The sequence below is a fragment of the Zonotrichia leucophrys genome, chromosome 14, assembly GCF_028769735.1.
Source record: "Zonotrichia leucophrys gambelii isolate GWCS_2022_RI chromosome 14, RI_Zleu_2.0, whole genome shotgun sequence".
In the NCBI taxonomy this organism is placed as follows: Eukaryota; Metazoa; Chordata; class Aves; order Passeriformes; family Passerellidae; genus Zonotrichia; species Zonotrichia leucophrys.
The window spans coordinates 12,161,963-12,187,112 of record NC_088184.1 but is presented as its reverse complement, the minus strand read 5'-3'; the positions used below and the strand labels follow the sequence as shown (position 1 = coordinate 12,187,112).

At 40.5% G+C, this 25,150-nt stretch overlaps 1 protein-coding gene across 2 annotated transcripts in view; it reads left to right on the top strand.

Annotated features, from left to right (window-relative positions):
* Nucleotides 1–25,150, top strand: part of IQCE (IQ motif containing E) — a 25,780-nt gene extending 630 nt beyond the window's left edge. Inside the window, exons 2-22 of one of the 2 annotated variants that reach the window (XM_064725594.1) lie at nt 1,519–1,566; nt 2,174–2,216; nt 3,131–3,271; nt 3,561–3,692; nt 4,650–4,720; nt 5,248–5,361; nt 5,930–5,980; nt 6,481–6,551; nt 6,775–6,847; nt 7,257–7,306; nt 9,843–10,000; nt 10,456–10,511; nt 10,810–11,012; nt 11,799–11,903; nt 12,627–12,729; nt 14,511–14,606; nt 14,823–14,846; nt 15,729–15,833; nt 16,849–16,979; nt 17,673–17,788; nt 21,951–25,150. In XM_064725594.1, coding sequence (XP_064581664.1) covers nt 1,519–1,566; nt 2,174–2,216; nt 3,131–3,271; nt 3,561–3,692; nt 4,650–4,720; nt 5,248–5,361; nt 5,930–5,980; nt 6,481–6,551; nt 6,775–6,847; nt 7,257–7,306; nt 9,843–10,000; nt 10,456–10,511; nt 10,810–11,012; nt 11,799–11,903; nt 12,627–12,729; nt 14,511–14,606; nt 14,823–14,846; nt 15,729–15,833; nt 16,849–16,979; nt 17,673–17,788; nt 21,951–22,063 — 2,004 coding nt within the window. In that variant the 3' untranslated portion in view covers nt 22,064–25,150. Of the gene's footprint in view, nt 1–1,518; nt 1,567–2,173; nt 2,217–3,130; nt 3,272–3,560; nt 3,693–4,649; nt 4,721–5,247; nt 5,362–5,929; nt 5,981–6,480; nt 6,552–6,774; nt 6,848–7,256; nt 7,307–9,842; nt 10,025–10,455; nt 10,512–10,809; nt 11,013–11,798; nt 11,904–12,626; nt 12,730–14,510; nt 14,607–14,822; nt 14,847–15,728; nt 15,834–16,848; nt 16,980–17,672; nt 17,789–21,950 lie in introns of both variants that reach the window. The other variant, XM_064725593.1, reaches the window with a different exon arrangement.

The window sequence follows — 25,150 nt, the reverse complement described above, 5'->3', positions numbered from 1 at the left end:
GTGTCCCCGAGTGCCCCGCAGCACGGCACAGGGGTGACAAAGTCTTAAGCTGTGCTACGGAAGGTTTAGGCTGGACGTTAGGGAGAATTCCTTCACAGAAAGAGAGACTAGATATCGGAATGGGCTGCCCGGGGAGGTGATGGGTTTGCCGTCCCTGGGGGTGTTTAAAGGAGCGCTGGACGTGGCACTCAGTGCCATGGTCTGGTTGGGGAGGTGGTGTTGGGTCACAGGGTGGAGTCGATGATCTTGGAGGGCTTTTCCAATGTAGATAATTCTGTGATTCTGTGCTGGTGTTTGTCTCCCACCCCCTCAGCAGCCAGCTGGAGGTTCTGAGCCCCTCTGGGAGCCCCCAGGCTCTGTTGATGCCTGCTGCAGGCTGGGGCAGTTTTGCAGGAGCAAAGGGGTTCTGAAAGTTACCAAGCAATAGCGCTGGGGCTGTTACTGCATGTTTGTATCCTGGCCAAGTTTTGTTGTTACCATTTATCAAAGCTGGGCACTCTCCACATTGTCTGATTCCAAACATGATAGCTGCAGCAAGGCAGAGATATTTCAGAACGAGACGCCTTAAAATAACAAAATTAATCAGTGTGCTGCAAGGAGCATTGCCTCAGGAAATGAAAAACTGTATGGGCTGGTGTGTGAGGACACATCCCTCACTGCTCTCAGCCAGCATGGCAGGCTCCTTAACCTGCTCTGTTGTCAATCCTTGCTCCTCTTCTGCCAGCCAGGGTTTCCAAAAATACTTCATCCCCTCCCCTGCCTCCTGCAGGCACAGATCAGATCTGTCCAAAGGTTGGTGCTGAGTGCCTCAGAGGCAGCAACAAGTGGGAAAGGTCTTTCTGTGAGGGCAGCATCCAGATAATTTGGAAGCTAAGTGGAAATTTTCCTTCAGCTGTGGATATGCTTGCATTTTAGAGGGAGGGAAACTTGGCATCCTCCTTGCATTTGAGATTTCTTCCCTTGGCCTGAGCACTTTTCCATTTCAATACAGGAGCTGAACAATCCCATAAGCACAGCAGGGGTAGCACAGGTGAGGGAGGAAGGGAAGAGCTGGGTGAGTTGCAGCTTAAATGGTGGAGAAATTCGTGCAGAGCCATGAAGGTTCAGCTGGTGCCATGCTGTGCACTGCAGTGCCAGGTCTCTGTGACTCAGGTGCCCTCAAAGTGTCCCTGCTCCTGGCACAGGGGCGGAACCTGGGTGATCTTTAAGGTCCCTTCCAACCCAAAGCATTCTGTGATGGTTCGTTGCTGAAGTGACTTTCACAATATCCCAAAACTATTTGTATGGAGCAAATGGTGCTGGCTTTTGCAGCAAGAACCCCACCATCCTTCAGTGGCTTTAGTGTTTATGAAAAATGGCTTATTTTTGTCTTAAACAATTGACATTTTAGCAATGCAATGGAAGAGAAACAGAGCCTTTGGTCACTTGTATTGCTCTCCAGCTTTGTTAACTGTACAAGTTTTCTGGATGTGTATTACAAGCAGTTGTTCAGTAGCAAATGTCCTGTCTGTGTTGCAGGGAGGTGACAGCCTGTCTGTGGTGACCTGCCAGTCAGAAACAACCCTGGTGAGTTTGGATTGATGCCCCAAAACCCCTCTGGAGCTCCTGCTCCTCTGTGTGCTGCCTCCTGCTCACCAAGCACCCCTCAGAAGGAGAGTGAGCAGTGGGACTGCAATGGGCTTGAGTCACAGATCTCTCATTTCAGATGTAATTCTGCCTTCCAGATCCTCAGCACTGGGGCTGCAAATTATGTTTGCCTTTATTTTGCTGCTCTATCAAGTTGTGGGCTTAAGTAATCCTTTTAGAGAGGTTTAATGGGATTGAATAACTCCTTTAGCTAAAGGGTTCTGCAGATCAGCCTCTACTTGGGACATTTTGAATTTTCTGCTACTCATATTTAATATTGATGGGAGAGGTCTCATGTTCTGAGCAAGAATTGACAGTTAATCTGTATAATCAGACTTCACTTGGCACCACCTTAATTCTGACCACCTTTGCTGTGCCCAAATCTGCATCTGCTTAATGCTACTATCTTTCTTCTCTGTAGCAAAGGTTTTGTCTTATTAGAACAAAAGATCTTTCTACAAATGGGAGATTGAATTTGAGATTATGTTATGATATCTTAAGAGCGGAGTATTTGCAATACAGAAAAAAAAATCCATTTCTCTTTCAGAAGTTAAAGAAGAAGATTTTTCACAAACCTCCAAAGTCACCAAGTAAGTGTTCCAAAACTTCTTATTCTGCAGTTGCAAAACTGGATATGTTTGTGGGATACAGGAACTGGGAGCTTTATCTGAAATAAGATCTTGTTATTCTCTTCAGAATTATTCACTGCTGTGTGCACCTATTTGAGATCTGTTCTGTAACCTGTGAAGTCCAGCTTGTATAGACTAAAATATTGACATTTATGGGTTGGTTGTAATTTTTGATTCTCCAGCATAATTTGCTTTTTTCTCATTTTATGTCTTCTGATGGCAACCATTCTGAATTTGTTTTTCTCCTTGTCTTTTTGGAGAAATGCTGATACCTGTTGTGCAGAGAGACTCTGGAATTACTGGAGCTCTCTACCATCCAGTCATAGATCTCTGGGTGTGGATTTAGTGGTTCTCTGTTTCATTTGTTGTGATGGGCTGTTTTGGTGTTTTTCACAGTACAATGTTGTTATTATTATTAGAACTGCAGTTCTAGTATCGGGTTTGTCTTTTTTTTTTTTCTGGGGTTTATGTTTTTTTGCTATAATTTTCCATTTACCTTGCTTCATTGGCTTCTAGTGAATGTTACCCTAAAGTGTTGTTAATAACAACATTTAGATATTCAGATATCTTAAGGATGCTTATCCAAACATAAATATTTCCACATGTGTGGAGTCATACTTCTGTCACTCTGCTTTTTCTAAGCCTCCTCATTTTTTGGAATTGTATTTTTTTATTTATAGTGGAATTTTTTTGACTTTGTGGGTTTTTTATATGACTGTCCCATTGCTCTGTATAAGCCAGTCTGGAATATGCTGTTAAATTCTATTTTTACAAGTAATAGGATTGAGTCTGGAAACTTTGAAGAACAAGACAACAAGAATTTTAGTAACCTTGAGCTTTTGAAGGCAGCACTGAGATATTTTCTTTTGCTGCAGAGTCTCCCTACAGCTCCAGCACACAACTGTATCCTAGAAAAGCTGCAGCCTGGAGATCTCTGCAGGGAACAGGCAGTGCTTGTTTTGAGAATGCAACTGTTGAAAACCCAAGGCAGATGTGGCTGGGAATTCTGAAACAAGGTATTAGTATAGAAATGTTGTTTGCATTTATGGATAAAATTCATAATTAAGGACAGCTTAACATATAAACTATTTAAAAATATGTTTTTGATTAAAGGTTACATAGGAGTTAATTTCACTGTTATTTATTTGGGTGGTTGGAATTATCTGATCTTGAGCGTTGGCATTTATAGAGGGAATAATTAACAGCATCTGGAGCTTTCCATGTTGCATTTGTTCAGAATAATTCCACAAATTTAATTCACAATTATCCCTGATTTTTGCATTTTTGTTCCATTTCTCTTGGCAGGAATGAGCCATGCTCTGAAATCAGATGCTGACATGGGGCATGTGCGAGCAAATGTTTCCAGTAGCACTCCAGAGTATTTGAAGGAAGCTCTAGGAATGAAAAAGCCAAAACATGCTCGTTCTTCCAGTAATGGTAAGCCCTATAATGGTGTGGTAGATAAAAGTGAATTATTTTTTTCCCCCCTCTAAAAACACACATTACTTAAGAAAAGCAAGAGCCAATTTAGTTTACTGAAATACATGTGTGAAAATATGATCCGTGAGATACTGTTTGAGATTCCTAAATTGGTTGAGGCAGGGATTTCCAATTTTTTTGAGCAATGAATCACTATTAGCTTTCAAAACTTTTGCAAATTGCCATGCATTTGCAGCTGAAAACGTTGCAAATATAATATGGTTCAATGGGACAGCTGTAGACAATTTATTGTGACTTCAAAACATAGTTTAGGAACCATTGATAGAAACCATCTGCTTGCCTGAAATTCTGTGTAATTGACTCCTTTTACTTCTTCTCTAGAAAGTGTTTTATCATGTGGTTGTGACATTAAAATCAAATGAGTTTTACGAGAAGAGCAAACTTTCAAAGTTTTATTCTGCTTTTCTTAAAGGAGAACTGTAAACTTTAAAATTCCACTTCCATTTAAAATGACACCTATACGTGTGCTGGTGATTCACAGTTTCTGGCAACTTTACAGGATGGTATATTTGTGCATGTTAAGCATAAATAGAAAAATGCATTCTAGACATCTTTTAGAAACCTTTTGTAAATAATGGATTTATTGGTATGAGAAGACTGCAGTCATCTGTGAAGTTTGTATCTTTCTTGAGGTGGATATTTTAATATAGCACCAGAGAAGTAATTAGGAGAAAATTGGCTGCAAAATCTGGCAGAAATTTCCTACAGTAACACTTCCATTTCACCTCTGTTTCTAAAATTAATTTCCTTGTTGATTTTTCTTCTTCGAGGAAAGGAGAAAAACCTACTTTCCACTTTTGTGCTGTTCTAGATATTTCTCTTCATCTGCAAGGTTTCTGGTTGGTTAAAAATACCTCTTTTGGATCTACTTATTTTACATGCCCCTTTCTGTAGGCTACGTTCCTGGAACTCCTGACTACAAAGAGAAGGAAGACATGTATGATGAAATTTTAGAACTGAAAAAGGTACAGTTTCTCTGATACTACAGAAAAACTCATGATTGCTCCATCCCGTACCTGTCCTGGCCTTAATGATCCAGAACACTTTTGTTTCTACAACTTGGGATATCCACCATGTTTTTTTGCATTTGTAATGTAGGGTTAAACTAAATCTTGTGTCTGTCTAAGACAAATTCACTGTGGTGATATGGTTAGAGTTTTCTGTAGAGGTTGGTGAACTGTATGAAGGGTGAGGACTGGGCTTGTTGAGCTCTGGGGTTACCTGTAGACAAATCCCTTGGCTGTGGTTGATTGTTTGTGTAAGGTTTCCTTTCTGTAAGACCTTCTCCTTTTATCTTCCCTCTGTCTCCTCCCTAAGCTGTCCTGGTGTCTGCCCTGGTCCAATGTGATGGTTTTGTGTTTTGGCTGCTTTGTCCTCTTCTTCCATGTCATCTTTACCATCATAATTGGATTGGTTTTGACATCAAAATGTGTTTCCATGTGAAAACTCTGCATTTTCCTATTTCTGAAGTGATTCTTCTCCCCTCTTTTAGACAATACAAGCTCAGAAGAATGAGGGAGACAGAATGAAGACCAAGCTCCGTCGCCTGGAAGAGGAGAACAGTAGAAAGGACAAACAGATTGAGCAACTGCTGGATCCTTCCAGGGTGGGGATTTCTTGGGGGGATAAAAGTGGGGCAGAAGAGTGGGAGTTTGTGGTGTGGTGACTCCTAAGAGTGATGAGCTGGAATATGAGAGGTGGTGTAAAGGGATTTCTGGTCTGTGCATCTCAAATCAGCAGTCCAGCTCAGTTCAAAGGAAGATGATGCCATGCGCTACAGATAAGTTCATTTAGTACAAATACTTTTAATTTCTGAAGGTAAAATAAAAATGCTGTCTCATTAGGAGCCCACTTTCTGAATATTTTGCCTGAGAGTAGAAGGGAGTTAACCTCTTGCAGTCCTGAGACCTGACCAGGAGGCAGAAGAGCAGCCTTGTCAGGCCCTGACAAGAAGCATTTGTGGTTGTGGTCAGACTTGAATCTTACTGAATTTCTTGTGGCTGTCACTGTGTGCAAAACTATGTCTTGGGAGAAATGTGCTAATAGAAAGCTGTGGGCATGGGGAGTTCAGAATCTCAGTTGGACTGTGGAGTTGAGCAGGTTGGAAAATTCTGTGGGAAGAGCCAGCAGTAGAATAAAGTAGCAGAGTTGGTCACTTGCTTTTTCTGTTGCAGGGCTCTGAGCTGGCACGACCTTGGTCAGAAAAGAAGACTGATAATGGATGGGTAAGAATGTCTTCATCACTTCCTGCTTTCATTTGTCCTTTTTCCTCTTGCTAAGGTGAAACACTACCAAAAAATAAAATAAGGTCAGAAAGAATAATCAGTTAGGGAGTCACATAACCTGTATCTCTGTTAACAGGTAAGGAGTCAAAGATCTAGAACTAACAAAAATCTAGAATTAACATTATTTTGGGGAGCTTTCTTTGTCATTGTCTTGGGTCTCTTTAGGCAGTATTTGATGTTGGCAAGGCAATGGGCAATGTTGCTTTATTTTATGGCTGTATTTCCATATTGTTAAACTCATTATGAAATCAAGCATCTGATTTCATCAGTGTTCTCTTTTTCACAGGGTAGCAGATGTGTATGATTTACTAAGGACTGAAATATGTAGAAATAAGTATATCTGACTGGGTACAATGTATAAATTCAGGGCAGTCAGGAATAGACCTTCTGTGAAGAGACAGATTATTCAAGGACTCACGAGCTCTTTGTTCTTTCTGTAGGTGGTTACTGGATTAAAGCAGAAGATTGTCAAGCTTGAAGAGCAGTGCAAGGAGAAAGACAACACTATTAAGTATGACTTTGAGGGGGCAGGGGGTAGAGGCTTGTATTGGATGAGCTAATAGAGAGAATTGGAAATCCATGTTATTTTTCATTTGTCTTCTATTCCTTAAGACATTTTAATAAACTCTCAAGAACATATTGGCAATTATAAACCAAAAAAATTATGATCCACCAGTTTGCAGTGTCTTTGCTGATCTGACTGGGTTCTTTTTTTTGTATTATTCTATTTTCAGTGAGTCCCAGGCAGACATGAAGACCAGTAGTTTGGAAGAAGTGAGGTTAGCCATGGAAACCTACTATGAAGAGGTATGTGTGGCAAATCCTTCAGGGTGCATGCAGGACAGAAAGCTGGGCAGTTGTTGAGTCAAAGTGCAAATGGAATGTTTAAGATAAATTTCTTGTGCCTTAACAGCACCTGTCATTGGTAGCAGGTTTTCATAGTTATTCTCACAGCTCCAGCTGTGTGTACTGGAAAAATGTTTTATTCAATAAGTTGAGTGTGTTAATGAAAAAGGGCAAATAAAGAATCCAGTGTACATCCATAAGTTTAATGTTGAGATGGAAGCAAATTTAACAGTAGCCTGATCTTCAGTGATGGCATCATTAGCTCTGCCACTACCCAGAGAGTCTTGTTCTGATTTTCACCTAATGAGCAGATGTGTTGCTGTGGAAGCTGACATTGCTGATGCTCCTTAATGGAATCTGTTTTTCCCAGGTTCATCGCCTGCAGCTCCTCCTGGCCAAGTCTGAGACTATGAGGAAAAAGTATGTTTAATTCTTCTGATAAAAATGTTTGTGTGTTTGACACATCACTGGAGTCCTACTTTAACTGATGGAAAACTACTACATGGGAACAGTTTTTGTCATTTAGATTGCTGGATTTGCTTTTTTGGTACTGCTTTAGTTGGCTTCACAGCCTTGAAATATGTCTTAGTCACATTTTTTGCTTGTAGATAGATAATTTTGTGGATCTGGAAAAATACCAGAGCTATTTAAACAGTACAGGGTAGCACTGAAAATTTATCTCTGTTACATCTTCCCTCATAATCACACCCATTCTGGCATTGCTGGTAATTGAAACAAACTCCCTGGATGTTTGGCATTTCACACTTGAGTCAGTTCTGCATCTTGCTCTAGAGTGTGTGCTGCAAAGAAAATGGTCTTGGAGTAAATATTCTTTTCCTTTGGTACAGAGACACAAACTAGTAAGTTGTGTCAGAGAACCTTACACTAGTGCTTGTCACTGGTGTGCAAGTGTGGGCATGAGGGTGAACAGTTTATAGAGGCAATAAAAGTCAAAGCACAAAGGAAGAAGACAAAAGTCCACTAAGAGAGCAAATGAAAAGCATCACTGCAAGTGAGTGTTATTTGAGCTGAAAAAAGAGTAAGAGTGTCTTGTAGGACAGTAAAATTTGTTACCACACCACTTCAAAATATACTTGACCTCTTAGTGTGAGGTACAGACAACTGTCTTAACATTGAGTGTAATTATTTAGATTGATATAGAAACATGTGAGAATTCTTTTGGTTCATTATTTGTACTGCTTGTGTTCCATAATTCACTGTCACTTGTGGATTGAGAACTGCAGTTTGTTTTGTCACTTTTTAAAAAAATTATTCTTTTGGCTCAGGCCTGCAGTGACCAGCCTCTCAAGGCTCTGAGCCATCACACCTCATTTATTTACAGGTGAAAATGAGTCACAGGTCTCTTCCTTGTCCTCATTTATTCATAGCTTCAAAAAGTGGTGGTCAGAGCAGTCTCTCTCCATTACAGGACTGCCAGTCTCTGCTGGAGAGGCTGAGCACTGAAATAATAAATCATGTTGAAGGTCAGGACTCTGACATGTTGAAAGAGTTGTTTGAGAGTATTTCTTTCATGATGCTTGTCTCCATTAGTTCTGGCTGAAGTGAATGGCATTTGGCTTCTCTTTTTCAGTGTTAATGCAGAAGTCTGGTTATTTGTATGTGAAGCTGTAGTATCCAGTTGTAGCTAGAAACTGACTTTCTCAGCTCTCAAAATGGACTGAGATATGTTTTCTTTATTTAGGTTTAGATGAGCCTAAAATAATGTCACTGAGTAGTCTGGTTATGGTTTCTGTCATTCCTGTCACTGCCCCATTTTGATGGTGTGTTGTGTTTTGGTTTTTACTCTTAGTTTTCCCTCCTGCCTGAGACAGCTGTGTGAATAATCATCCATGGATAGCCTTATTTTGGTTTTTCTTAATTTCCTTTTAATTTCTGAGAAGGAGATCAGCTAAAAATTCAGCCTTTTTTGATATGCTAACTGTAGGCTGTCTCCCCTTTTACCTTGTAATTATTGCAGTGGATGGGATGTAAGATTCCTTCACAAACTGTACTGTGGTTGTCACTGACAGTGGCATTTGTGCAAAACCAAGTCCATCAGTTACTTCAGGCCTTTATTTCCAGGAGAAAATTTTTGGGAATTTTCTCATAGCAATAAAGCAAATCTATTTCATCTCACTAAAAGTATGTTTTGTGAACAAACGTTACAACTTTGCACATCTAGAAACTCAGCTTTCTTCCCCCCTTTATTAGAAAAAAAAATTAAAATCCCTGTAGTATGTTTAAAGTTGTTTTAACACGCTTTCCCATTTCTGATGCTTTTCATTTCCATATTAGCTGTGTTCTTCAAATCTGTTTCAGATCTCTCTGGGGTTTATAGACACGAGGATAATTTCTTTTACAGTAGAGTACCATTTCCAGTTATCTGAAAATACACTTGGGTGTTGGATTTGTTTGAGAGTTATTCCATCTCTGTCTATCCCTCCCTCTCTCAATGTTTGTTAGTGAACAAAAGCCATTCAGAGCCTGCAGGTTGGCTCTCTGTGCTGGACAGTTTTTTGGAGGAGTCTCACAGTTTACTGAAGCATTTTTTAAATCAGAGGTTCACAGAGTGCTGGTAAAACATTATAAGGTTGGTTAACAAAACAAACAGAAAATAAGATAAATAACATTCATACAAGTGCCTTTGTTTGTGCATAAATGGAACAGAGTGGGGGAGGAAGTAAAAGTAAGAAATGAATTTTCAATGTTTCAAATTTTTTGATGCAAATTAAAACAATTGTGGAAGTGTTGAGCAAGATGATCTTTGCATGCTTTTTCAGAGAAGAATAGGTAACTCCTCAAGTAAAAAAAAACATTGAGAAATGTTATTATGGGGGAACTGAGGCTGTCAACTCAGCCATCTGACTGGAACAGTGAAGCTGCTCCACTCTTTTTAATGCTGCTTCTTTGTTCTCTGCTTTTAAGTTAACTTTCTGGTTTTGATCCCTTTTCCAAGTGCAGAGGGCAGAGACACCCAGAAACGGCTGAAGGCCCTGAATGCTGCAGTGCTGAGGCTCTCCAGGAACATCAGGGAAATGCAGGCTGAGAACCGCAGGCTGAAGGAGGACCTGGATCACGTGCTGAGCACTTCCCCTCCTCTCAGCAAAACAAAAAGTGTGTGCTGGAAAATCTCTGAGGGTGAGGAAAGGGGTTTGGGTACAGCTGAAAGAGGTGTGACAGCAGGACCCTACAAAGGGAGAAATAAGGGAGTTATTACAAGGTGAAGATTCAGGAGTGGCAAGATTGGAATGAGAACCTTCTTTCAGGATTCTCTGATTTCTCCAGTCAGATCTGTGATTCCTCTGTTATTGTCCCTGAGAATTTAAACTGGAATTGATAGAGGAAACCTTTTTAATAGATGAAAACTGGTGAACATGAGTGGCTTATATTGATTTCTGAGCTAATTGGTTTAGAAGTCAAATATTTTAAGCCCATTCTCATTTTTTCATTGGTAGATATTTAAACTTGGCATTCAGACATCTTTTGATATGGCCAGAAGTTTCAAAAAGCAAGAACAATGTTGCCCCATGGATGTGGTTACATGTTTAAAGTTTTGTTATTGTATTTAGATTATAGTGAGTGGGGCAGACAGAGGCTGGTGAAGAAGATTTTGGATCTAGAAAAAGTAAGTGATCATAGTTAAGTGGCTTTCTTACCTGTCTGGGAGCAGAAAATGCAGAACCACTGCCTTGTCCCTCAGTGTCTCAGCCTTGTGCATTCTGCCTCACACACATAACCTGCTGCCTGTAGCACGAGCCCTCCCTCACTGTTTTCTTCTCTCACACTTGTTAGATGTAGATGCACATTTTAGAATTAACCTCCATTTGATCTTTTCTCATGGCCTAAATAAAGTAATTTCACGCTAAATTTAATTTTCTCTTTTTGTGTGTGTGTGTTTTCCATGTGAATTTACCCTGCTTTAGAAAGTGTGTGCCATGGAGAGCAGCAGGGTGTCCTTAGGTGACAGTGAGGCATCACCAGTGCTTCCTGAGTCATCTTCACATTCTGTGGACCTGGACCATCCAGCATCCCAGCATTTAGGTGAGGAATGCTGTCGCCTCCAGAGGCAGGTGAAGAAACTGCAGGATGACAGGCAGGCACTGCAGAATCTCCTGCTCAGTAAAGAGTAAGTGTGACTTGTCTGGAGTGTTCTTCTGTAGGTGTGAAGTGTTTCATCATTTCTGTTCCTGTTATGAAGTGATGTAATAAGGAATTCACATTTTCAATTAGAATATTGATTTTGAGAATCCCTTCAGTTTTTATTTAAAAAACTTGGTTCTAGTCCTACTTGCTTCATAATATTACATTGAAGAAGAAAACCAGAGGATGGAAAATGAGAATTTCTGATTGTTTCTAGCACATTTTTCAAGGCTTATTTTTCTGGCAGCCACACTGAAAACCCTTGTAAGGGTTATATGTTTATGCTGCACTTCTTGTTTGCATTGTGCTGTAAAAATTTGTATGTAGTTTTTTGTGTGTTTTTTTTCTCAACATGTTTTGTCCTGATCTCCCACTTTCTCCATTTAAACCTGCCTTCTGCCCTGGGATGCTCTGTGGCTTCTGTTCTCCCCATAAGTGATGATTTGCAGTTTGTATTGCCTGGATTGTTTGGTGTGTCAGGGCCTTGGGGCAGCTTATTCTGAGCACTGTGAGCAGGGACATGCCCACAGGGAGGTGTGTTGGGGACACTCCTGTCACCTCTAAAAAATGCACAGAGAGAGCACGTGGGGAAGGCTTTGCTCCTCAGCAATAGGTGCTTGCACTTAGTTTTGTTTAAAAGGAAAAATTAAACATTTAGTTACTTTACAAATTTGAGAAATCCTAATTGATTTAAAAGTTTAAAGAAAAAATAACCATTTGGTGGAAGTATGAGTGTCCCAGGTATCACTGAGATTTCCTTGTGCCTCTGTAGATTAGATATCAAGCAGCTACTGCAGGCTAAGGCTGAAGTGGAGCTGGAGCTGCAGAAGTGGCAGAGTAAGATGGAAGAAAAAAGTACAGAAGAGCAGACTTTAAGGTAAAGCATTTTGTGTTAATAGATCCTTTTGGAACCCAAAATAAATCTCCTAAAGTATAATTCTCTTTTGAAGTGGCTCAAATTCTGTAGGAGTTGATCTGAACTGCAAGAAGCTGGGGATTCTTTTAAGCAGAAGTGTTTGGAGGGATGGAGTAAGTTACTGGGGGAAGACTTCTATAGAGTGCTCTTAGAGGAAGTGGAAGACTAAGTAGGATAGTAAAAATAAGATTTAAATTATAATAAAAATTCATAAGATAAATGGAAAAAGCTTTTATGTTGGGCTCAGACATTTTTTCTGCATGAAAATGTGGTATTCTCTTTACCTTGACCTGTGTTTCTAGACCATTGTCATTCCAGTTACTCCTTGTATTCTGTACAACTGTGAGTGAGAATCCTCTGCAAGGGAGGCACAAAAAAGTGATTTCAATATTGTTTTTTGAGAAAGGACTTTGACAAATACAAAACTGTAGCAGATCTAAATACATTATTATTAGTATCAAGGCTACCACAGTAACCTTAATTTTAACATAAGGCTGTGCTATCACAGATTGAGAATTGATGTTATGTGTCTGTTACTATGAGAACAGGTATCATCCTGAGCAGTTTCCCTCCTTGGCCTTAAAAAACAAACCCAAAGTGTTATGAAATAGGTTCAATATTTTCAAAGCAGAGTCAACAGAAAATTTCTACAAGCTATAAATGTCTTTGCTTTTCCAAACATAGTGAGGAAATCCAGAATCTGACACAGAAAGTAGGAAAACTGGAGTTAAAACTGGAGGAGGAAAAAAGACAAATTGGAGAAGATACAGTGGAAAAGCTTAATAAGGTACAGCCACATTTTTGTTTGTGTTTATCTTTTTTCTTTGTGTCTGATATAGATTTCAAATGGAGCTGGTAGTCCAAAGAGCTGCTACTTGTGTTTTTTCAGAGATACATTAAATCTTGTCATAGAGATAATGATGATTAACTCCCAATATGTGCTGGAAATAAGTTATTTCAATAATTAACACTGCAGTTTGGGGAGTTTTTTGAAGCTGTTCTGTCAGTGATCCTCTGCATTGCTGTTGCTTTTTTTCTTTCTCAGTGTAATATTGCAAAAGTCTTAAACTTTTAAGTGTTTGGGGCTTTTACCAAAACTTAAAAAAATTAAAAATTGTGGTTACTTTTGCTTTCTTACAGCATCTGAGATAATTTCCTAATTTCAGTCTGATTTTGTAGAGAGAGGGTGATTTTGTGTGGCTCTTGAATCAGTTTGGGGTTTTGTAAAATATGTCTGAGCTTGATATCTCTGCAATCTTCTGTCCCTCTTCCCAGTGAGGTAATTGGCCAGCAGAGATGGATGAGCACTGACAGAGGCACTGTGGCCATGTTAATCTCATTTCACTAAATATTACTCAGAAATTATTACTGGGGTTTTTGATTTGCACTTAAAAATAAATAGACCCTGAAATACATATAGTAAAAAATACTAATAAAAATGTCCAGTGGCTTCAGAGGGCTCTGGTTTCTGATATACTGTGCCATTCTGTAGATTCTTTTCTGTGTGTTACAGGCTCATGGATGCTAGAGGATGTTTTGAATACCAAATAACTGGAGTCTTCAAAAACAGCCAACAAACAGCTCCTTTTTCCCTCTGCAGACTATATATATTCTTGGCCAGTAACCATCCATTTATTGAAATGTTCCCATTATTTGTAATTATCACTAAGTTCCTACCAATTTCTCATTTTAATAGTAGGTTGTCATTTTTAATATGACATGATCCATTTGCTAAACTTAAGCCTGGAGCTCGGCGGTTTTAGGTTATAAATAAATTCTTTTCACAGAATCAAGAGGTTTTTTCAGAGTCTATAAAATCTCTTGTTCCTCTAGTTAAAATTTTACACCAACAAATTAAATTAGCCTCTTCAACTTGCAGTTAACTTTTGTTTGGCATGTGAGATATGACAAGTAGGGTGGGATAATTTGGGATCAGAAGGATCAAGTGGTGAGAGGTGGAATATGCAACCACACCTTGGGAGAAATTATTGGAACAAGTTCTTGTTTTATTCTTGGTTTCTTCCTTTTTCCTCTAATTAATTTCATTAAGATAGAAGAGTAGATTTATGCCAACTTACACAAGCTTGGTGTCATGCAATGGCCAGCTCTCAGTAAGCTTAAAGAGATGATTATGGGGCCACAGTTGCCAGGATGAGGCACAAGAGACCTCCCTGGTTAATTAATACTTGTCTTTCCTGGAGAAGAACTGCAGAGTCAGATAACCTGATTTTTGTTCTCAGTCTGTTGCTAACACACAAATCATTTCTGGGCAACAAAGCAGTGAGTTAGCAATGCACAGAAAAATAGGAGTGTGTGCAAATGGAAACTTCTCCATTCCATTCCCATGCCCTGCTGAGGGCTGAGAGGGGCAGGGATGTGTTTCACTCTCAGAGTCATCTCCGGGATGAGTTTGAACACAAGCAGGGTTCAGAATTAAGAGTTTCCTCTTGAACTTCCCTCTGCCCTGCAGGCAGGATGAGCTCTGCTGCTGATTTTCCTGAGTCATTTGTAATCTGTTCCCTCACAGCTCTGCCTTTACTGTGCTAACTTAGTGATTCTCCTTTGCAGGCTCCTCCAGTCTGCACAGTGACAGGCAAAGAAAGTCACAGGAAAGAACAAGCAGCCAGAATTATCCAGAGATACTGGAAGATGTACAAATCCAAGGTGAGATTTTCCTATCAGGGAACAGCTATGCCCCCTCTGAATCTTATCTTGTTTTATCATCTCTCCACACATCTTGAAAGATTATGTTGTTTGAGTTAGGCAGGGGTTTGGACAAGTGTTTTCTGTGTCTTTTAATTATTGAGAAAATTTGGCAAATCTTTATTAGCTAAAACCTGCATATATTTATGGCATTAACATGGGCATTTTTCATTTCAGAAAGAAGAAGTTGCTCTGCATGAGGTGAGTGTGTTTATGACACCCAAAAACCAGTACAACAGATTTGATTTGTATCAAAGGGGAAGCAGCCAAGACAATATTTGTTCTTCAGCCTGGCTATAATCTTCTGACACCCTGATTTTGTTTCATGTATTTTGTCAGCGGTCTCAAATTTTTGGTCTCTAATTTTCCATAGTTGGCACCTTCTGCAAGGTGAAAGCTTCTGAAAATTCTGAACCAAATCTGATACCAACAGACAATAAAGTTTTTCTAAATGTGATACCTCTAATCCTGATTTAATTTTCATTATGATGAATCTTCAGAAAGATTTGAAATAGGATTTGAAGCTTTTGCTAAGGAAGAATATCTGTGAGAATTATGAAGATAATGAGAAGTTTGTCACACAAAGTCATTTCTTGATGAATGTTTTGCAGAAGGGTTTTAATTAAACCATTTTTTTCAAATAGCACAATGTAGCATCTTACCTTTGTTTCTTCCAGAACATTAAAAATCCCACTTTCATAAATTAGAATTCATTCTAACCATGTGACACAAACATGCTGTTCTAAAGGCTTTTTGTTGATTATAACCCAATAAAATCTCTGAGGGGAATGGAAGGCCTTTCCTTCAGTGCAATCACCACGAGGTCTGCCAGCCTTGGTTTGGTTTCTGATTGCAGCAGAGCATCTCAGAGCCCTCTGGGTACCCAGAATCTGACATGGAATGGGAGCACGGTGCTGTGGTGGTGAAATTCAGGCTGCTGCTGGCAGCTCCAACGTCTCTGCATTTGATAGGATCAGCCCTGAGCACCTCCCAGGTGGAATTTAAAGCCCAGAGCTGCCCCTGGGGGTGCAGTGTGTGGGGTTATCTCTCAGAGGAGCTAACGGGCACTTCTCTCCTTGGCAGGCAGTTGTTCTGCTCCAGGCAGCCTTCAGGGGACATTTATCTCGGCAGAAGGTGCTGCTGGATGCTGGGGATGCTGGGGTGCCTGATGCAGAGTCTCACACCGAGGTAATTGTGGGGACACATGGGGATCCCAGCATGGCTCTGTGTTTATCTTGCCCTGTAAAGGACTTCACTTCCAGGCTTAATTTGTTGAATCACCTGGTGATTGTTTTAATGGGCTGGTTGGCAGCACCACTGTGATTCAATTCCTGGCTTCCCTTCTTACTTTCTGTAGTTCACACTCTTTCTTAGAAGTAAAGCTGTAACTTTTCAGCCTTGTGGCCTGTAACACTGTAACTCTTTTTTTCCCCCTGTTCTGCCATCTGGTAGCACCCCCTTTAACTCTTCAGTTTGGAGTCTGTTGAAAACTTTACCTGCTCTCAAGGGCTCACTACTCAATCAATGGAGTCATAGATAAACTTTTTTCACCAAAGTTCAGCAGTAAGAATCTGGAAAACATCTTTTATTGGATTGAAAAGTAAAGGAGTCTTGGTGAGGCATGCTTAGCCCAAGACTTGGTGTCCTCTCTCATGTCCAGTTTGCTCCAGATTATTCAGTTTTGAATATGAAAAAATTTCCTTACCAATTAAACATTCCGTTTCTGTAAATCATTTGCCATGTTATACAAATATCCTTTGGACCTTTAGCAGGCTATAGTTAATTTGTAATTCTCCATCCAGGTTGTCCATCTGATTGTACTTTCCATGCTCTTTGATTCTGGTAAACTGGCCCAATGTAGGGGGACTGGATACTTGGTTTGATACAAGCAGAAAATAAATCCATTATGAAGGTTGTCTTACCTCCTTAATCTTCAAAAGGTTTCCTTCCTGGAAAATAAATGAACTTTCCTTGCAGGTGTCTGCTCTTTCATTAATTGAATGCTGATGCTTCAAAGCTTACATGATGATCAGATTTGCATTTCCTGCTGATTTAGTCTTACAGAACCTTAAAAACTGCAGACCAAAAGATGGGGATGTTTGTTCTACTGCCAGTTTCACAATCAAGAAGATTGTGAAAGGTTCTGTAGAGCTTCTGTGCAATCTGTAAAAGGTCAGTTTTCTTTAATCTGATTGCTTTGCAGAACTCCTGCCTGTCTTCCATGTCAGACTCCTCGAGCTTTTCTTCTGATTGCAAGGAGAGAGATGAGATTGTGACATTCATCCAGTCCATTTTCAGGGCTCACTTGGCACATACAGAATCCCTTCAGGAGAGGTAAGCCAGGAGTAGATACTTCTGCAACATGCAATAGCAAAATCATTTTCATTACAGGAGAGGAGTATTTTTTTAACAGATTTTTAGTGTGGGTTCCTTGGCAGAGAAGGAGAACAAGGCCACTGTTATAAGAAAAGACAAGGGAGAGCTAGTTCCTGAGAAGATTCAAAAGATGTGCAACTAAAGGGAGCTTTGTGGCAGCAGGAGTCTTCCCATGCCCTGCTGCATGTTCTTTTCCATAGCAGTGAGTGAAAGTAAAGTGAAATAATTCCTCTGTGGAGCAGAAGGGTTACTGCTGTTATCACACAGATTGCTGATGCATTTGCTTAATGTGTGAATCTGAAGCCCTGGCATGTGCAGGTGAAGGGTTATGTGGAGGAAGAGGAGGGAGAAGCTAGAATGCCATCAAGTCACTTAGCTCAGGCAGGGTGCAGGGATTTGATTACTACTTAGGTTTATGGTGACTCTGCCTTGAAAAATACTTCTTTCTCTCCAGGGTTTACTGCTCTGAAAGTTTTTAATGTCAGCTGCCATGGTTACAAGGAGAGTTACATGGCTGTCACCTCTGTTCAGTGTCTGGGTTCACTTCTGCAGGTGACAGAGCAACAACACAAGAAACTTTTCAGCACAGCCTGTGCAGAGAGACTGCAAACACTGTTCTGTGCCTCATGCTCTGAGTGTGTCTCTTTGCAGGCCCTCTGTGCCCAGTGCCCCCAGTGAGAAAGCAGATCCTGCAGCTCCCAGCTCAGAGGAGAGACCAGACTCAGCAGCACTCGAGGAATCTTCTGTCCCCACATCTCCTCTTCCTGGTAATCTCCCTCCCCTGTGTTCAAAAGTCTGGGTGTTTTGAGTGGGTGCCTGCACAGTTTTATAGAGAACATCTGCATGTGCACACACATGTGCAGCCTTGTTCTCCCTGGGGGTGGCTTTGTTTGGTGGCATGTTGCTTCTACTGACACGTGCAGTTCCCTGCATAAAAAACAAAACCTCTGACAGTCTCAGCAGCAGCTTCTTCACAGAGCTTTGTCTGTTTGTCCCAGCTGTGGCTTGGAAGGTCTCTAATGTAAGTGGTAATTATTGAGGGAACATGGTGTTCCCCTGCATTGCCTCTCTGCTTCCTTTTCAGCCCTGTAGCTGCAGGATGGTACTTCCCATCACATTTTGGGCCCTCAGCCATAGACAAGCTGAGAGCATTTCCACCACCCTGCCTTAGTTTCTGCAGAAGACAGACAGACATCTGCTAAAAAGAGCCATCCTAGGCAGCCATGTGCATTTGGCCATGGTGTTTTCAGCAGTCTTCAGCTGCTGCAGTAAGGGGAAAATGAAGTCCTGGATAACCTTGCCAGCAAGTACTACTGTAATACAAACTGAGAAAATCTGTCTCTTTTATGGCTCTTGTGCCTTTTGGTTTTCTTCTTGGATTCCTTCTTGCTGTTTGTGAGAAGATGGAGTTAAAGCCAAAGAGGCTTTTAGGAGGATGTTAGGAGTACTGAGTAAGAAAGACAAAGCAATGCTGCAGATCAGCCAGCCTTAGACAAGCACCTTCAAGGGAGTTAAATTAAAAAGGGCTGGTTCTGTCCAGAGTGGGACATTTGAGGCTTTTATGGACCAGTTGGGGAAAAAAGGAGCAACTTTGAGTGTGACCTGAGAAACACTGGCTCAGTTTTTTTGTCAATGAAAAGCTCTCAGTCCTTGCAGGCTTGCTCAGAGACAGAGAATGCTGTAAGCAGTGAGGCTGTTTCTCTCAGATAGGAGGTGGGGAATAAGCCAGATTTGCATGCTTGTGAAAACAGAGGTAACACTTCAGTGGAAGAAAATGTGTTTAAGAAAGTTTACTGTGTTCCATATTCAGAGGCGTGTTCTGCTTTGTGAAGGAAGTACTTGCTTCTGAAGATGTTTGAGTTTTGAGTGACTTTAATTATGTCTGGTGATAGTATCCAGGAAAAAAAACAGTGCTGCAACACCTTGATTTGCTGAGCTCTACTGCAGTGTTCATTATTGGCATGCTCACTCTACAGCCAGGGTAAATCAGTTGTGAAATTCTGCTCAAAGAGAAAACATCCCTTAAATGTTTAGTCCTTCTAGGGCCCACAGAGGAGTGTAAGATGAGCAAGCCCAGTGAGCACAGTCATATGAGTGAATACCAGCAGGGCACAGTCATTGTCTAGCTATGAAGTCTCCTAAGATAAGTTTTATTGCAGATTATGATGACAAGCTGATGAGTGAAGAAGTTCTGGGATAATTTATACTGGAAGAGAGACAGAGGAAACCATACTCTGAAACTTTCTTGCAGTCCTTTCCTGTGAATATCAAAAAGGAGTGATTGGGAGCAGAGCAGGTTTTGTTTGCTGCTGATTTTATCAATGTGGGAGATGTTTTCAAGCTCTAGGATGAGGACAGAATGTATCCAGGTGGTTTGTGGGGAGGCACACTGGGGATGTGCTTCTGTAACTGCACAGCTGCCCAAAAGTCTGCCTGGCACTGAGCTCTCTGAAGTATTAGATCCTGGTGCATGGAAGTGTTTAACCAAAATCTCCCAAAAAATGAATTAGGAAAAGCCTCCTAAAGGAAGGAGAGCATGCTGGTGTAAATGCAACCCCTCAAGGATCTGTTTGGTTCTTTGCCATGTGGATTTATATAGCTTAAGTTAAAGTTAACTAAAAGTCCACCCCTGCCATTCTGAGCTCATGACTGATAGAAAAATCCACTGGCAAAACTGGGGTTTGATAGTAAATTGGGATTTCAGTGGTCATCCTGCAGCTTGGGAAGGATGTGAGACAAGGAGCTTCTTGAGCAGCTGAGTGATTTAAAAGCAATCAAATTCTTATAGCTTTAAATCATGCAGCTAAAGAAAGAACAAGTTGTTTCTTCATTTGTCCCAAGTCCAGACTTGCATTTCATGACCTCTAGGTCTTAAAATGATCTTAAGTTTTCAGTCAATACCTGTGTTGCAGTAAATAATTTCAATTCACTACCCCTTTGGCATTATTTGAAGAACAATGGGGAGGATGAAAATGTGTTTTAAAACACTTTCTGCTTGTGCTAGAATGAATGTGTATAATCCTGGTGTAGCACTGCAGACTTATAATTCATTATTTGCATCAGGTTAGATAGCTCTGTATTTTCTAGGAATAGAGAACATTTTTTTTAAAAGTATTATTCAGTGTTGCTTTGCTTGTCTTCAGGAGCTGGAGGTTTTATAAAGCCATTCCTGCTGTTTCCCATGAAATGAAAGAGAAATTAACAATTCAGCCTGTGAAACTTGGTGTTGTGTTTTGTTTTGTTCTGTCAGGGGAGTGACAGGAAGGAAGAATATGTTCTGTACATGCACAGCAATCTTGATTAAGGGCAGTGTTTCTCTTTGCATACTGCTGGCCACTCTGGCTGCAACTGTTAACTTCATTTCAGGCTTTTTTGGAATCCTAATGAATTTACATACAACCCTTAACTCATATCAGTTCTTAGCCTTCACAAACACCAAGATAAAGTTGATATCAAACTGAAAATGAGGACAAGAAAATTTCATATGTCAGGAGCAGGATATAATAAAGGGTGATTTGGATAAAATTAAGCTATTTTATGTATAATGTGTTTATTCTTGGAGTTGCTTCTTCTGGTTATCATGCCTGGTTTTGGCAGTTCCCTTTGCTCCTCCATATCACCAGTGCTACTATCTCATAAATCTCCCTGAAAAACTCTGACATTATTTGTTGTCTGATGCAGAGAAGATTTTCACTTAACTAGAAAATCGTGTTTCCTTGTTTTTTAGGCTGAGGTCAATGTAATATAGTGGCCTCCCTTCATCCCTCTTGCCATTCACAGGCTCTGTCACTCTTTTCCTTTTCCTGGGCCAGTTGTGGTCCCTTTTCTTTATTCCATGTTCCACTTCCTGTGTTTGCCTGCTCTTCCATACCAGGATATTTTTTTTCCTGTGTCAGGAATCTCTTATTTCACTACACGCCCTGTGGCAGGTCTCTTGTCCCTGGGTAATATTCTCTGTGTGCCCTCCAGTTCAGGTCAAAACCTCAGACTGTGGCTTCTTGCCAGTTTCCTCCTTCTACCACAGGTTGTCTTGATTTGTTTTCTTCTCTGGGAGAGTCTTTTCAGAGAATTTATGTTTGAAACTGAAAAAGAAGTGGAGCTGAGGGAAGAATATTGTGCTAGAAGGTATTAATAGCTGAGGGGAGGATATTGTGCTGGAAGGTATTAATAGCAGTCATCATTTAGCTCCTACATCTCTTGCACAGGGGTTACAAGCTGCTGGTTCTCCTCTTCCTGTATCAGGGACTTTGTACATATTCATTTCATGCCTCTGATTCTCCAGTGTTTACTGGAATCATCAGGAATATCTGTTCACAACCTGAACTTCAAACATTGGAATGGTTGAGATGCATAGAAACACATCCAGGAAAAGAGCAAAGAAACAAAATTTTTTTAAAAGGGGAAACCCAATGGTGTGATCACTGTTTTTATTGTCATTATAGTACAACAGCATGTGAACAATATTTTGGGTGTTCTACATGTGTAAGGGTTAAAGACAGTGACTTTTTTTTGCATCTATTTCCCTTTGTTCCATCTATATCCGAGTCAAGTTCTCATTGTGATCTCGCTGTGTAGTTTAAGCTTGGGTCAATTTTTCCTTTTCTTGCCATTTAATGAATATTTGGTTTTGACCTGCAATGGCTTCAGTATCAAATGGCCTTACTTGGTGTGTGTAACCCCTTGCAAAGGTTTAAGGGCAATAATGGAGCTCACACATGGTCAGTGTGTCAGCTCAGCCCTTGCTGTGCACTGGGGCTCATTAAAGAGGAGCACAAACAGCTCCATGCCCAAAAAGATCACAGCCACCCATAACTGGATGACTCCAGGTAAAGTTGGGAACTGTCTGGCTCAGAGAATGGCCCCTTTGCCCCCAGGGTTTGTTTTGGTCGGTCTGTGTGTTGATGAGCTTGTTTGCTGGAATCCTTTCAGGCAGCTCCTGCTCTCCGCCGTGTGTGGCCCTGGACGAGGCTCACTCCGATGACTCCGACGATGTCGTTGTCCCTCCCTTCCTGCAGGTGAAGAAAAGCCACACCCACCTCTAAGGTTTGCTGACAGCTCTGGTGGTCTGCAAGTGTTTGGTTCACCAACAAAACTATTTGTACCAAGATCAAGCATATCAAAGATGGAAAAAGGGGGAATATCAGCCCCTTTTTAATGACACTTCACATGACTTCAGCCACAAATGAGTAATTCTTTGACATGTTTTCTCTGCAGACTTTATGGCTAAAAGCCACTGACTGACTGTTAACCTTACCCTCCTGGTACACAGAGAGTTTGGATTTATAAACTCAACCAAAACACTTCATTGTTTTTAATGAGGATTATAAATTCAGTTGCCACATTTAACTGAAAGCAATAAAGCCTTAAGATACTTAATGCCAAACAAAGTTTTGTTTCAGGTCAATAAAATAATTTGTTCAATCAGAAAGTGGTACATGACATAACTCCAGTTTTTAGCCCGTGTATGAAAGGGGTACAACTGGTATTTGTTATCTGTGCTTTACTATTTAAAATTTTTACTGTATCATATTTTACTATCTTTCTTTTGATATTGAACATTTACAATCTGTGCAGACCTGTTAAAGGCTTTTAGAAAGCCATTTCTTTGCCATATGACTATTCAAGTATTCAAGGCCCACTGTATCAGCTGGGTTTTCTTATTTATTGACCTTTTCCTGTATGATGACATGTGTGGTACTGCTTTGTGATGAAATGTCTGATGACATAATCAACTTTTGGGATTTGTCAGGGCAGGTGTGTATTAGCAGCAGTGTGCTGTGAAGGGATGCCCCTGTGAGTGTTTTTTCTGCTTAAAAAGTCACAAATTGTGTCTGTTTTGCAGGGTCCACTCTTAATGTGTAAAAATATTTGACATAGGAGATAGAACTGTCTGGAATGCTCACCTGACTCCATTGCTCATGTCTAATTGGGGCAGTTTGTTTTGGGAGCAGAAGTGGTAGGTTGGATTATAACAGAAATCAGTACTGCATCCAGAAAAAGCACTCAGAGTGTGATTATCCATGGAAAGACCAAACAAAACAGCCTGATGGGTTGTTGAGGATTTCATCAGAGAGGGTCTTTCCAGATCTCTGCAGACTGTACTTCTGGACTGGATAGTTCCTACTGTTGCACCAACATCCTTCAAAGACATAGAAATGTGTGTGGGTTTTTTTTAAGGTGAGCTAGATAAATCATGATACTTATTGGAAGGGGAAATTAATTTTACAAGCACGTGGTGAAGGTTTGCTGGAAACACTAATGGTTTCTTTGTCATCAAAGAGTAATAAAGTCTCCTGTAAACAGAAAGCACACTCTTAAATATAAGATTTTTATCAGCTTTTCTAAATTAAAAATCAGTCACCACTGTTTCTCAGAATACCAATAAGTCAGGGCTGTCTCAGTTCTGTGATTTCAATGAAGACTATCTGAGGCTTATCATAGTTTGTGCCAGTACTTAGAGCCAAAGAGGAAACTCAATGGCTGCAGCACAATGCAGCTGATTTCATTTAATCCCCTCGGTGGAAATGCTGCCTGTGCTATTTCCAAAGGCAGTTTTGGGAGCTCTCCATACCCAAAGCAGTCTGAAGAATGTCATTTGCACTCCCACTGGGTAAATTTTTCCTGCTGGTGCTTTGGTCACATGACTGTCATCTGCAGGAAGGATAAAAAAATATACATAAAAGAAAAGGGATAGAATCCTGCTAGAAGCTATGTTTCTTTTTCTGGAAGTCACATTTAGAAGAAGGGTCATTTTGCTAAATGGAAGCAGTGCTGTACTGAGTTGTTGTGTATAATATTTCAGGTCTGTAACTGTGACTCTGTCATGGATCTCTCCAGAGAGTAACCAGAGATGAGGCCTGACACATTAAAGGGAGAGTGTGTGATGTGTCAGGAGCAAGGCTGATACCAAATACCTGCCTGGCTGTCATCCTATAGGGGGGTTCTGGGGCAGCAAATGCAATAAAGAAAACATTCTTTTACTTTTCTGTGCTGTAATGAGCAGTATGACAGTATTGGGAAGTTGATACAGAGCAGAAGGGTTTGTGTTTGAGCTGAGCACGTGGCCAGCAGCAGCACTGTCCATAGACAAGTTCTGGGATTAATGGGAGATGGAGCTTGGGATGATCCAGACACAGGCAGAAACCAGGGTGAAAAGGAACAAGTGTTCTCTGGGCTGAATCAAAATGTGTCTAAAACTTTCTAAATTTGAGGGTGCTGTCTCCCAGCTATAAAAGATCTGGTACTAACATTGAGATGGCCTTCAAACCCATACCTTCCTTTGGAAGGTGATTATGAGTTCACTCCACATCAGGAACTTGTGGTCCAGGAGGAAGGGAATCCTGCACAGTGTCAGCCTTAGGTGTTGTTCTGTTGTACCCTGGGATGGAATGTGCTGGAGGGAGTAGTGATTGACACTAGGTTTGGTTCTGTGGTTATCTGTCTGAATTCCAGCACCCATAAACTGGGAGGAATTGTGGCACAAAGAAGGAAGAAAAAGTTATTTTTTGAATAAATGGCATTTTTCCTCAATAGGGAGCTGAGGACAGTAAAAATGAGTGAGGCTCAAATGTGCCAAGATAGGCCCAGTACAAACACACTGTTTCTGCAAAACAGCTCTGTAGAAAGCCCTGGAAACCTTGTGGGGGTGTCAAGGCCTTGAATGAAAATTAAACTCCCCTGTATCCAGTGTAATCTAAAAGCACATTTTCCATTCTGTCAATATGGAATAATGTTTCTGCCTTAAATCCATCTGCAGTTTGCAGCAGTGTTAGTTAGAGATTGTGTGTGAGTGCAGAGATCTGACTTTAATGGGATGTTATCTCTCTTGATCTCTTTTTGCCCTTAAGTGCCTTTGCCTGTAAATCTTTACTGAGGCATCAAGACCTGAAAACTGTATTGTTTCCTGCATAACTCTAAAAATAATCCCTGCACAGGCAACTTCTAATGTAGTCAAAATGGAAAAGGATTAATCTTGGCATATGAGAGCACCATTAATTTTTATGATATTTTTAATATTTAGAACTGTGCAAGTATTTTATATAATTTATTTTGGGATCTTTGAAAAGCTAAAACAATTGCAATGAATTTTCTTTGAACTGTTATATTTTGAAATAAAGTTTATAACTGAA